Raw genomic sequence first — 13363 nt, forward strand, 5'->3', positions numbered from 1 at the left:
ATTTTCAGAAATGGGCCTCTTTGGCCTGTGTGTTCAGGTCACTTTATCCACAACCACAATGTTACAACAGCAAGCACAGGGACATACCTCCACAGGACGGGCCTCCCTTGCAGGACCCACCACACAAGCATTAAGTGAGATGTGTGGGCTTTCCTTGCCAAAGGCGAGCTCCCATGTCCCTCACTGGCCAGAAGTCTCTAGGTCTCCAATGCTCAGTACTACACAGTGGCATACAGTGAGAAAATGGCTGGGTGAGAGAAAGTAAGTTATTTCAATGAATAAATAGCCTCGAGTGGTTGAAAGCTCACACAGAGTTTGTGGACGAGGTTAAAAACACAAAGACATCACACTAACAGGTCTGCACACTTACCTGTGGCTCTACTCTGGCTCCTTATTCTGCCTCAGCAATCCACAACTTCCCAAAGTAGAAGCCAAAGTCGCCGGAAACTGAACTCGGCCCATCCCTTTTAACCACACTCAGCTGCAAAGACTATCACATTCAGCTACTTTCCCTCCAGTGGTAAATACCAGCGAGGACACCACCTGCATCCACCTTCCCATTTCTCTTACATTCATAGAACCATTGGCTTCAGCGTGGGCAGAGCCCTAGGCCCCCAGGTCACGCTCTCAGGAACAAAAAGGTTCCTCCCCATGCCTGCAGGACCAGTCCCTAGCCCCTGCCCTGCCTGCTGACGCTCATCATGGGACAGCTAGATGCCTCAAACTTAAAACCAAATGCTGCTTTGCCATGAGCTCCACGTATTTGAAAACGGTCGAGATGGAACTGTAAAGGCTGTTGGAGAAAACGCACATCCAAGATAAATGTGTCACCTTAACTGAAAAACCAAGTGGGAGTTGTGGGCTGTGCCTCACAGATTTCAATTCCTTATCTGGGGGCTGGCTTAGATGCTGCAGCTCAAGATGGTGGCGAGACACCGAAGTACTCTGGCCCAGCGCGGTGACGTCAGCCCTCAGTGGCGTGTCCATCTGCACCTGTTGTTCTGCACACGGGCACCAGGCTAGGGAACAACCAAGAGCTCAGCGTCCGGCTGCAAATCACCACCAAATCACAACCTATGGAGCCTCAGGAAAGGAAGCCAAAGTTCTTCTTTCCGAAACAGTCTTGACGGAAAGGAAACCTCCCTGCCCAGTTTACTAAAGTGCACACTAAACGAAAACCTGGGTCCTGACAATGAAACCTACTGGGCTGCCTTGGCCGACGGTCACCTCTGGCACCAGTGCCCCGCCGCAGTCCCTCTGACTCTCCTGGCACCGGCCCACGTCCATGTTCACAGTAACAGCACAGGTGCCGGATGAGCAGCCTGCAGTTTCTCCTACTGCGCTCACATCCCTCACACTTGTCACTCTGCTTGCCCCTCCTGGGTGGTCCCAGTAAGTCCTGGGAGCAGCCAACATGGGACGCTTGCTCCTGAGCCCCTTGAGGTCCCAGGCAGGTGGCTCAGAGCAGTGAGTCCCCCAATCTCTCTTGGATTTAAAAGTAGTCTCTTCTTCTGCTCTCATCGCTGATGAAAGATGGGTTGTACTGTCCAGGGAATATGCACGAATGCCGTGATCCGGGCAATCCAGTGTAGGCAGGGTAGAGTCCATTTCGTTCAAGTTCAGGATTCCTTACACTTGTGGGCTGGTTGCCAAAGAGAAAAGGAAAAGACCACCGATTAGTCTTGGGTTTAAAATCATTCATTTTCTTTTTTGTAAGAGAATGCTATGTTTGAATAAACTTAAGATGGAAGCTATTATGAAAAGGAGAGCAGGTATGTCTCTTTCCATTTTTTGTCTTCTTCAATTGCTTTCCCTGCTGGTTCATAACTTTCACTGTAGAGATCTCTCACATTCTTAAGTTTATTTGAAGGTATTTTAATTTTTGTGATTATTATGAATGGGAATGGTCTTGCGAGTTCTTTATCAACAAGCTCATTACTGCCATGTAAAAATGCTGATTTCTGTGTGTTGAGTTTGAATCCTGACCAGTTCTAATGGTCTCTTGGGGGAGGCTTTCGAGATCCTCTCTATATAAAAGCACATCATTTGCAAAGAGCAACAATTTGACTTCCTTCCTCTCCCTTCCTATTTGTATACCTTTTATTTCTCTCTTTCACCTAATTGTTCTAACTAAAACTTACAATACCAGATTGAGTAAGAGCAGTGAGAAGAGGTATCTTTGTCTTGTTTCAGATCTTGGAGGAAATTTAACTTTTCCTGATTCAGTATAATACTGGCTGTGAGTTTATCACATATACTTAATCATTTTGGGGATTTTATTAAATTATTTTCCCTGCATCTACTGAGATGATCATGTTTTTTTAATCTCCAATTTGAGATGTGACTATTGATCTATAAGTGCTGAACACTTTTAAAATTCACATGACTATGATGACTGACTAATGTGTAGCTAGGTTCAAAATCTAGCATCTCTGCGAATTTCAGCGGAATATCTGGGGATTTCTCTGGGAGGTTGCTCTATAGTTTTATTTTTATTTATTTTTTTGTGGCGTCCTTGGCTGGCTCTGGCATGGGGTCATGCTGGCCTTGCAGGAGTTCAGGAGAGGTCCCCCACTCAGTGCTCTGCACGAGTCTGAGAGGAACTGATGTTAGCTCTTCCTGAAAAGTCTGGCAGAATTCAGGACACCTGGGCGTTTCTTTGTTAGATTTTTTTCATTATTGATTTGATTGCATAATTGATTATTGATCTGCTTGGATTCCCCATATCTTCATGGTTCAATACTGGCAGCTTATACATATTCAGAAACTTATTCTTCAAGGTTTTACACTTGTAGGTGTAAGTTGTTCTTACTATTATAGTTCCATGGTATCAGCTATAATATTTCCTTTGTCATTACAGATTTTATTGATTTGAGTTTTCTCAATTTTTTCTTAAATAGTGTAGTCCAAGTTTTAAGGGATTTTGTTTAGCATTTCAAAAAATGAATTCTTCATTGTAATAATCTGTTGTATTAAAAATATTTCATTTCTTTTTTCCCTTCTTTCTCCTTCTTTTTCCTCCTTTCTGCTAATGTTGTGTTTTGTTCATCCTTGGTTTTCTAGATCCTTGAGCTACATTGTTAGATTGTTTATCTGAGATCTTTCAATTTTCTTCAAACTAGATGCTTATTGCTATAAATGTAATGGTTGGTACTACTTTTGCTGTATCTCATTAATTTGGGTACACTGTTTCCACTTTTGTTTCACAAATGTTAAAATTTACCCTTTGGTTTTTTTCTATGACCCACAATTTGACAGCATGTTCCATTTCTTCGTGTATACCATTCACCTTGTCGTTACCATCCTGGAACTGCTTAGAAAGGAGAAAAGTTTACTTTGGCCCATGACCTGGAGAGTTACAGTCCCACTGGCTGGCCGTCTGATGAGGGTGGATGGTGGCGATGGAGGACTGGAGGAGGATCCCCAGGAGTCACAGGAAGCTAGGGGAGGGTGGGTCTGACTTGGGTCCTATTCTTTGTTCTCGGTGGAGCCCCATCTTCTGAGATCACAGGCCCGCCTAGACACTGTGAGTGGACTGGCTTCCTTTCTCCCGGTAACATTAACTCATGATTTTGCAATTTAAATGTCTACACAAGCCATAGCTTAAACTATGGCATCACATATTCATACAATGCATGGTTTCTTCTCCTGTTATTTCCAGTTTTATTCCACTGCAGTCAGAACAGATACGTGACACAATTTTGATTTACTTCCTGGTTTAGCTGAGATTTGTTCTGTGGCCTAACCTGGACAATGCTCATGTACTGATGAAAAGGTTGTGTATCCTGCAGCTTCTGGATGACCTGGCCTATGAGTGCCTTGTGGGGCCATTTGGCCTACAGCATGTTTAACTCTGATGTTTTTGTTAACTTTTTTTCTTTTTAAGATTTATTTATTTTTATTGCAAAGTAAGATATATAGAGAGGAGGAGAGACAGAGAGGAAGATCTTCCATCTGCTGGTTCACTCCCAAAGTGACTGCAACAGCTGGTGCTGTGCTGATCTGAAGCTAGGAGCCAGGAGCTCTTCCGGGTCTCCCACATGGGTGCAGGGTCCCAAGGCTTTGGGCCATCCTTGACTGATTTCCCAGGCCACAAGCAGGGAGCTGGATGGAAACTGGAGCCACTAAGACATGAACCAGTGCCTACATGGAATTCTGGCACATACAAGATGAGAATTTAGCCACTAGACTATTGTGCCAGGCCCTTTGGCTAATACTTCTTTGTCTAGGTTTTCTATGCCTTTCTTCTTTTACTTTGCCTTCAGGAACCAACACAATGTTTGAATATTTGCCTAATGGTGCCCCAAAGATTCTAGAAGTTGTCTTCTTTTTAAATATTTTTTAAGTGTGTGTTGTGTCTAACTAGATATTTCTTAGAACTTGTCTCCAAGTCCAGATGTTCTTTCCTCTGCTTCACCTAGTCTTGTCTTTGAGGCCTTCAGGTGTGTTTCCAATTAGATTTCCTGAGTTTTCCCATGTCTGAGACTTGTTTCCTTTACAAGATCTCCATCTCTGTTGAAATCCTCACTCACACCCTGTGCTATCTTCCTCGTTTTGTTAAAACTGTAATCACTCTTTATGAGTTCTTTAGGAAGCATGCTGCCAATTTCCTTCTCTTTGAGGTTTAATGCTGGAATCACTCAATTTCTCCGGAGACATCACGTTATCTTATTTTCTATATTTCCTGTGGTTGTACATTGAGATTTGCACATCATGTGGATTAGATCTCTCTCCCACACTTTCATAGATAGCTTTTGTAGTAACGGTTTTCTTTTGAATATTTGTTTGCAGAGGTTGGCTTGGTGGGCTACAGTGGCTTTAGGTACTACTAGTACACGTGGAGGTGGAATCCTAATTGCTCTTCTGACTCTGGGAGCCACGTGGAAGAAGTGGGACTTCAGTGGCCCAGGCAGATGGAGAACTGACAACAGTGCCTGTGGGGTGCCCCCTGAGTGGCTGTTCTAGCAACAGGAGTGATGGCCCCAGCAACAAGTGGTGGATCCTTCCTCGGCAGGGATGGTGGGGTGTGCAGCATCTGTGTGTTGAACGCAGCTGAAGTATAAGCCCCGGGGTGGCCAATGGTGGTTGTGGAGCGGACATAAAAACAATGTAAGAGTTACAGGCAGTATGTGGCTTACAGTGCCTGTCCTCAGCGCTGGTAGCAGCTGACGGCTTCTAGGAACATTAACCGTGGCATGCACACTGTCAGCTTCCAAAACACTCAGAGCCACCTGTGCGCTGGCTGTGGCTCCAGGGGGTGTTCAGCCTGCAGGGCGTGCCCTCAGTTGATGTTGGGCTGGGAGCATGGCTCTGGAAACTCGAGGCAGACAATGCCACAAACTTCTCTGAAGCAAAGCTATGATGCAGACTCCAGGTAACTCCCATGACTGGGCTCCAAGCCTGTGGGGTCTGTGGAATTCTGCTGTCACTAGGGTTGCCATGGCGATGGGTCTGTGGGGGGTCTCTTGTGCCCTTTCCTCCACTCTGCGCTACCCTCTCAGGTCCCTGTGTGTTCCAGCTTTCCTGTCTCTCTGGTTCCGAGTTCTAGTACTGCTCACTTCAACATGCAGCTCTTCTTATTTGGTTTTCTGGTTCTCATTTGTGGAATGGTAGGCTAGGGCTGAACAACTCTACTCGGGCATGTTTCCAGTTCTTTCTACTAATATTTACCTCACCGCTGTTTAAGTTATCTTTCTCTGTGGCACACTACTGGTTTTAAATTCTCTTTGACCCTTAGCAGAAGAGAGGGGACACACGCCATACAGGATTCCAAAGACCCCCAGCTTGAGGTGCAGTTATGGGCACAAAGCTTGGGGGGGCCCTGGGGATTCTCAGGTATCTGATCAAATAACAGCTTAATGGGTCATGAATCAGCTATGTGGTCTGCAACAAACAGCAAAAACAAGTAAGTCCCCAGTCTTTCCTGGAATAAATAACAAGCGATGGCGAGGTGCTCACAGGAATACTGGGACAAATGCTTTCTGGTGGGAACTATAGTGGATGCTGCACTTCCAGCCTACTGACATGAGGGAGGCCCATGCCATGGAAAGACACAATAAAACTCGGTCCTACAATGTCTCGGCCTGCTTGTTGCTGGTTATTTTGTCCCACTGTGGCTGAGGAATACCAAGAAAAGGATCTGAGTGTGTGGGTAGACCCTGACAGACGTGTCTTCAGCTGGGTAAACAGAGAAGACTTCCAACCAACTGAGGGAAATAAAAATGCAAGGTCCTGTGTAGAAATATTATTGCACAAATCTTAAAGCTAAGCTTGTACTTGCGTCTGTTTACCTTCCTCCTTATTTCTTCTTGCTCTCCAGGTTCAGTTTTTTTTTTTTTAAAGGTCTATTGAAGCAAGCAGCTTCCTTAGCATGTCCCAAACCACCCCTCCCATCCAAAGTCTAAATCCTCCTGGCTGATTCCCATAGCAACCAGGGGGACTGTAGTTCCCGTAACAAGATTGTCTAGGATCATTAAGGCTCCACGGGGCAAGGTTTATACTTATTGCTGAATCTCAATCAGCTCCCCAGAGCATAAGAAGTCACCTGATCCCTATTTATTTATCAGCTTAGATAACCCCATGTGTGTCTGTTTTAAGGTAGACCCGATGGAATGTGAACTGAATCGGCAGTGCACAGGAGCAGGATATGAGTCATATTCAATGTGCAACAGAAGCAGCAAGGCTTCAAGGCCTTCTGTTTTCCACGTGCTGCAGACCAGGGCAATACAGGGCAAATGATTACACGCTCACCGAGGGCATTGCCCTCTGGGCCTCTGAGATGTACCTGTCAAAGATGATGCCGAACTCTGTACTTTTTTCTACTTTTAACTACTTCACCATACCAGGTCAAGGATAAGGGGCTAAATGGTCAGGAATCTTTTCTCCCTCTATTCGTTTCCTTTGTTATACCTTAGAAACAAGTTGGGTAATAAGAAAGTACTAAATCCCACTGAAGCAGTATATGGAAATATAACCTCCTAATTCAGTACCAAGATCAATAAATACCTTACAAACAGAAGGTAAGTAAATAATATGAATGATAGAAATAAGAGGCATCTGTCACCATCCTCTCTCACTCCCAGCCACCTGCAGTGCTCTCTGCCTCGGCACAATGGAACTACTTTTCCCGAGAACCCAAGCCCGGGGTGGCCGTGGGCCTGGGAATACACACCGAGTAGTATACATCCGTCATCTGCAGGAGGTTTTTGGTACTTCCGTTTTCATGCATTTCAATAGCTTCTCGACCCCACTCTTGTGAGCGAGGATTCTTGGGGTACTCGGCATACGGGGACATTTGGAAATCCCCGCTCTTGAAGATGAGCTTGCTGATGTCATTTTTGTTCTTTCTGTGGGATGAAAAAAACATTCAGAAAGTACTGTGAATAAGCTCTGTACGTAAATGGTATCTGTGAAAGCATCTAGTATTACTATACCATTAAATTAGACTGAAAGCTATCACTATATTTCTTTGCAGTTGTGCAATTATTGCCATGATTTTTATTATTTGCACGCAACGATTTTTTAAAAGATGCCAAAAAAAAAGGTCACAGGACCAGATTATCAGGAGCAGGACAGAGAGAGCTGCAAGGGAGCGACGTAAGAGCTTGGAGGACAGAGTTCACAGTGTCTTGGGGTGTTGACAAGTTCACAGAGCACTGGAGCCAGAATGGCAGTCCGACAGCTCCCGACTGCCCTCCTTCCACCTCTCGACTTCCCAAGCACCAGGACACAGAAGGCTCATGGGGCTCCCCCGACTGACTCGGGAGTTCTAGGGTTCTAGGGCTCAGTAGAGAGATCCGACTTGTCCTCTGGTTGCCCTTTGTTATTGGTAAAGCTGGGACTAGAATTCAGGCCTCCTACCTTCCCAGACAGTGCTCTTTTTGTTACATGAAGCTACTTTACAAATCATAATGAGGGGTGGTTTGCTTGCCAATCCCCCTCCCAAATCAAACCACCTACTTACAGATCGACACACATTCTCACATACTGGGTCAGACAGTTCACTCCTAGCAATGGTTGGAAAGTGAGTCTATGATCACGCATTTTAAATTAGATTTACCCCGAGTAAGACAATCTGAAGATGTTTCCTTCTATGTCACTCACCTGAGGAAGGCACCAAGTGACTCAAGGGTCATGAAATGAACTGTCCTGCACGTGGTAGAGATGTTGGCCCTTGGTACAAACTCTAATCAGACCTGTTACTGTGTGACTCCCAGTCCTCAACCAAGACTTACTGGCTCATGACTACCTTCCCGTCTCAGGAACCAATCACCCCAGGCTGCTTGCTGGAGTGGCTGTACCACATGAGTGCATAGCTAATCTGAGGCTTGTAGCTGCCCAGACACTCACATTTTGTCCCCTCTGGATAACTCTACCTAGTCTCACACAATTTCTACTTGCATTGTTTGTTTCTGATGATCTGATGGAATGCTAACAAAGGTTGGCATTCCCAAACGGGCAGCCGGGCCTTACTGGAGACAGAGAATAACTTGAAATAGGCTCATGTCTATGGTAGAAGTGGTAACATGCTAGACTTCCTCTACCTGTTATATCTAAATTATTCCAACCATTTATTATTCTCCTAAATCAAAGGTCATAACTTTCCTTATTTGAAGAGTTAATCACCAAGAAGGAGGTCAATTCCTTCCTTCTCTTGCTTCACTCTAGACTATATCTTTATAGGTGTGTAGTTTTAGTGAGATACAATTCACCCATTTATTGGTTCTTAGCAGTTTAAAATTTTACGACCATTATCACAACCCATTTTAGAATAGCTCAAAAGGGCCTGGCGCAGTACCCTAGTGGCTAAAATACTCACCTTGCAAGCGCAGGTATCCAAAATGGGTGCTGGCTCTAATCCCAGAAGCCCTATTTCCCATCTAGCTCCCAGCTTGTGGCCTGGGAAAGCAGTCAAGGATGGCCCAAAACCTTGGGACCCTGCATCTGCATGGGAGACCCAGAAGAAGTTCCTGGCTCCTGGCTTTGGATCAGCTCAGCTCTGGCCATTGCAGTCACTTGGGGAGTGAATCATTGGATGGAAGATCTTCTTCTCTGTCTCTCCTCCTCTCTGTATATCTGATTTTCCAATAAAATACATAAATCTTCAAAAAAAATAGCTCAAAAGAATCCTCAGATGGCTTAGCCATCACTCCTTAGGTCTCTCCTGTCCACTCACCCTACCATCACAGCCCTGGGCCAAGTACTAAGGCACTTAGTAGTTACCTCTATTTAGATTTGCCTGATTTAGAAAATTCGCATCATGTGGTCACATGACAGGTGGCCCTTTGTGACTAGCTCACTCCATTTATCCTATCAGTGCTTCATTCCCTCCTGTAAAATACTCCTTTATATGAATACATCCTGTCTTGTTTAGTCACTTGTCAATTGGTGGACATGGCAGCTGTTGTTGACCTTCTAGCTATTATGAATGCTGCTATGAACATTCATGTGAGTGTTTTTATTTCTCTTGGGCTTACAGCTAAGAGTGAAAGTGCTATATTTAATTTTTTCAACGCGAATGTACCATTTTATGGGACCACTTAATGTTTCTTTCAGCAGTGGATATGGGTGCTTTCTCTACATCCTCACTGTTTTTGTTGGTTTGCTTTGTTCTTTAGATGGCTATTCTAGTGGCTACACAGTGGTGTCTCCTGGCAGATTTCATTTGTTATCTGCTCAAGACTAATGATGTTGAGTAGCCTTGTGTGTGCTTACTGGTCATGTGCCTATCTTCTCTGGAGGAATGGCTATTCAAATCCTTATTTTTAAACTGTGCTGTATTTTTATTACTGAGTGGAAAGTGTTCTTTTTTATACTCTAAATACATATCCCTGAAAGTATCTTTAGAAGTTCATGAAAAAAAGAGATTCAAAAGAAAATAGACAGGTGTTTGCGGCTGTGGTTACGATGCTGCCTGGGAAGTCCACATCCCCTGTGAGCGTGCCTGGCTCTGAGTCCTGGCTCCACTTCCCATCCCACTGCCTGCTATGGTGCACTCCTGAAGGCAGCTGGCAAGGCTCAACTAGCCATGTCCCCATCATCCACGCAGGAGACCGGGTTGAGTTCCCAACCCCTGGCTGTGGCCTGGCTATTTGAGCAATGAGCCAACAGAGTACTCTCTAAAACAAATACAGTTTTAATGGCCAGGAAGTTTCTGAAGGCCCTGAAGATGACATGCACTTGTGTTAACCCATGCTGGGATTGTTTTTTCACCTTTGGAGCACAAATGCTTGTTATATTATATTGGTGGAGTTAAATCTTTCTTTTTTTTTCCTTTTGTGGCTGTGCTTTTTGGATTTTTCTCTTAAAAAAAAAGTTCCATCTGCTCCCTCTTAGGGGTCAACTATCAAAAACTTTCCCTTTCTTTTTTTCCTTTCTTAAAAAACAGTTTAGTTACACATCCTAGTTTCACACTATAACCCATCTCCAATATTCTTGAGAAAAGTAAAAACAAATACTTGCAAGGCACAAAGAATCAGAAGGAGGATTTTGAACTCTCACCACTCACCTGCAACAGGTAACGATCAGTGCAATGCCCAGAATAAGCAGCAACCCTCCTCCTGCTGCTGCGATGACCACGGTGATGAGCTGATAGGCTGAACACGGTAAACAAACAAAATAAGGAAAATACGGACGAATGGCAAAGAATGCTCTCCCCGCCAGCCCCGGCTGCCCTTGCTTTCCACTTCCTGGGCTCTGCCAAGGGCCCCCTGACAGCCAGCGCTACATGTTCTCTGCATGAGAAGGGTTTAGAAGGTTTCAGCCACAACTAGGAGTGTCATCAGCCCCCAATGACACTTTCACCAATTCATGGCAAAAAAAAAGAAAGGTGAATAATGAGTTTTTAGGAAGCTTTATTTGTTCCAATTTAAAGGCTACTCTATGATCTAAGATTTAGGTTCTTTCCAACCCCCCCCACACTTAGGATGGGTGCCCATGTGTAAATCATGCCTCAAGAAAGTTGACATTAAAAAAGCATTGATAAAAGCACAATATTGGGCAATGGTTCAGTGTCTAAATCCTCGCCTTGTAAGTACTGGGATCCCATATGAGCACTGGTGCATGTCCTGGCTGTCCCACCTTCCATCCAGCTCCCTGCTGAGGCCTGGGAGAGCAGTCAAGGACGGCCCAAAGCCTTGGAATCCTGCACCTGCGTGGGAGACCTGGAAGAGGTCCTGGAAGAAGCTCCTGGCTCCTGGCTTCGGATTGGCTCAACTCCAGCCATTGAGGCCATTTAGGGAGTGAACCAGAGGATGGAAGATCATTCTTTCTTTCTCTATTTTTTCTAAAAATCTTCCTTTCCGATAAAAATAAGTTATTAATAATAAAAAGAACACAGAATCTTTTCTTGGTCACTTCCTGCCCTTTAGTGTTAATTGTTAAACTTCTTTTATTTGATGGTGAGAACAGATATAAAAATGCTTAACTCAGTTTAGGTTCACACTTGATAACCCTGGGGTTGGGATGAAGCCAGGAACCAGGAATTCTATCCCATGTGGGCGGCAGGTAGCCGGGCCACCACCCACCACCTCCCAGGTGAATTAGCAGGGAGCTGGACCAGGATGTGACGAGGCCAGGATTTGAACCACCACTCTGACACGGATGCAGCCATTCCAGGCAGTGACTTAACCTGATGTAATACAACACCCATCCTGACTTCCCAGATTTATAAAAACATGACTGGTCAGTTCAGTCCACAGTCCAAGAATCACTTCATCAACCATGCCTGAGACTGAGAAGGCCCCTCAGTGAATTCACTCTGAATTGAGTTAGTAGCAATGAGATAAGCAAGCACATGTTATAAGTAATACTAAAAGGGGCCTGGCATGATAGTCTAGTGGCTAATGTCTTCACCTTGCACACGCCAGGATCCCACATGGGTGCTGGTATCGTGTCCCAGTAGCCCCCACTTTCCATCCAGCTCCCTGCTGTGGCCTGGGAAAGCAATGGAGGACGGCCCAAAGCCCAGGGACCCTGTACCCATGCGGGCAACCTGGAAGAGTTCCTGGCTTCGGATTGGCTCAGCTCAGGCCGTTGCGGTCACTTGGGGTCACATTAGATGGAAGATCTTCCTCTCTGTCTCACTGTATATTTGACTTTGCAATAAAAATAAATAAATCTTTTTAAAAAGTTACAATTCATTGTTTTGTTGCTGTGGAAGTAGAATGAAAATTGTGTTCTCAGGATGCCAGTCGCAGGACAAAAGGGCAGTTAGCAGTGCTACTCGCCCTCTGACACCTGTTGCTAAGTGTTTCTCAAGCAACGGCTCCTTCCCTTCATCTTCGCAGCCTGACATTACTGTCGGCATTGCTGGTGTCTTTTGCATCAAACCAACGTTAAGATTGGGCTGTAGCCTTTCCTGTAAACTATTTGTTTTTGTTCACAGCTTAGTCTACCTTTTCAATGAAGCGGTTCCCTTCCTTCCATCTGTGATGGGGTCGGTAACTGTAACATGACACCTGAACATGGCCAACTGCATGGGAATAAGCACGTGGTACATACGGAACCAATGACTTCCTTTCCAGGGATCTCAAAGTGGGAAAGACAGAGCCTGTTCTTTCGAGATGGCTGACTCAGTCACACACACACACACACACACACACACACACACACACACACACACACACACACGCACGTCTGGAGACTGTTGTTCATCATGTGGTCTGGGAAGAAGCCGCCGGTGGACTAGCAAGGGGAGACAAGCAGACTGAGTGATGCTAACTTGCCCTGACAAGAAGGCTCTGCCTCCAGCGGCTCACTGTGAGGTTCCCCACACGGGCCTGCTCCTGCCAACCCTTACAACGAACCCCTGCTGCTTCAACCAGCTAAGTGTATTTAATCCAAGAGAATTTAAACCAACCACCATGTCTTCTTTTCAAACACTTGAATGCATTACAGAATTTTCTAGATAGCCACATTCATTTTATTTTAAAATTCACCCAATTCTCTCCATCCTCCCCGCTCCTCTCACTGAGCTTACTGTGATTCAGCCCATTTGCATCTCTGATCACGGTATTATGTTTTTCTTGGCACTCCCTGAGTTTTGCCTTTTTCATGTCTGCAGGCTGTGCGTGGACACACTCTGTACCCATGGCCTCCCACCCTCACAACTTCCCACATGATTCTGTCACTTTCTCCTGAGGGATCTGTCCCTTCCGTCTCATCACAGTCCCTCTGGGTACAAAGATTAGAGACCAGCACTCCCCTCTCTCCAACTCCTCCTTTCTGTTGGTGAGGAAGCCAGTCAAGATGGAGTGGAATGACCACTCTAAGACTCCTACTGGCTTCCAGATAATTAATCATCTCTCCTTCCTCCTAAACTGGTGCTTGTTTGTAGTGACTCCTGCCAACACAGTGTTTCCTC

General features: G+C 45.2%; 1 protein-coding gene across 1 annotated transcript in view; it reads right to left on the minus strand.

The window, feature by feature from the left end:
- Positions 1–1271: 1271 nt before the first annotated feature.
- The window catches only part of LOC121167275 (protein HEG homolog 1-like), a 77186-nt gene continuing 65094 nt past the window's right edge, over positions 1272–13363 (minus strand). The window contains exons 15-17 of the mRNA XM_040996714.1: positions 10508–10595; positions 7172–7346; positions 1272–1642 (exon numbers count right to left, since the gene is read on the minus strand). Coding sequence (XP_040852648.1) covers positions 1493–1642; positions 7172–7346; positions 10508–10595 — 413 coding nt within the window. The 3' untranslated portion in view covers positions 1272–1492. The remainder of the gene's footprint in view (positions 1643–7171; positions 7347–10507; positions 10596–13363) is intronic.

This window comes from Ochotona curzoniae, unplaced genomic scaffold (genome assembly GCF_017591425.1).
Source record: "Ochotona curzoniae isolate NIBS_2020 unplaced genomic scaffold, NIBS_Ocur_1.0 patch356, whole genome shotgun sequence".
NCBI lineage: Eukaryota > Metazoa > Chordata > Mammalia > Lagomorpha > Ochotonidae > Ochotona > Ochotona curzoniae.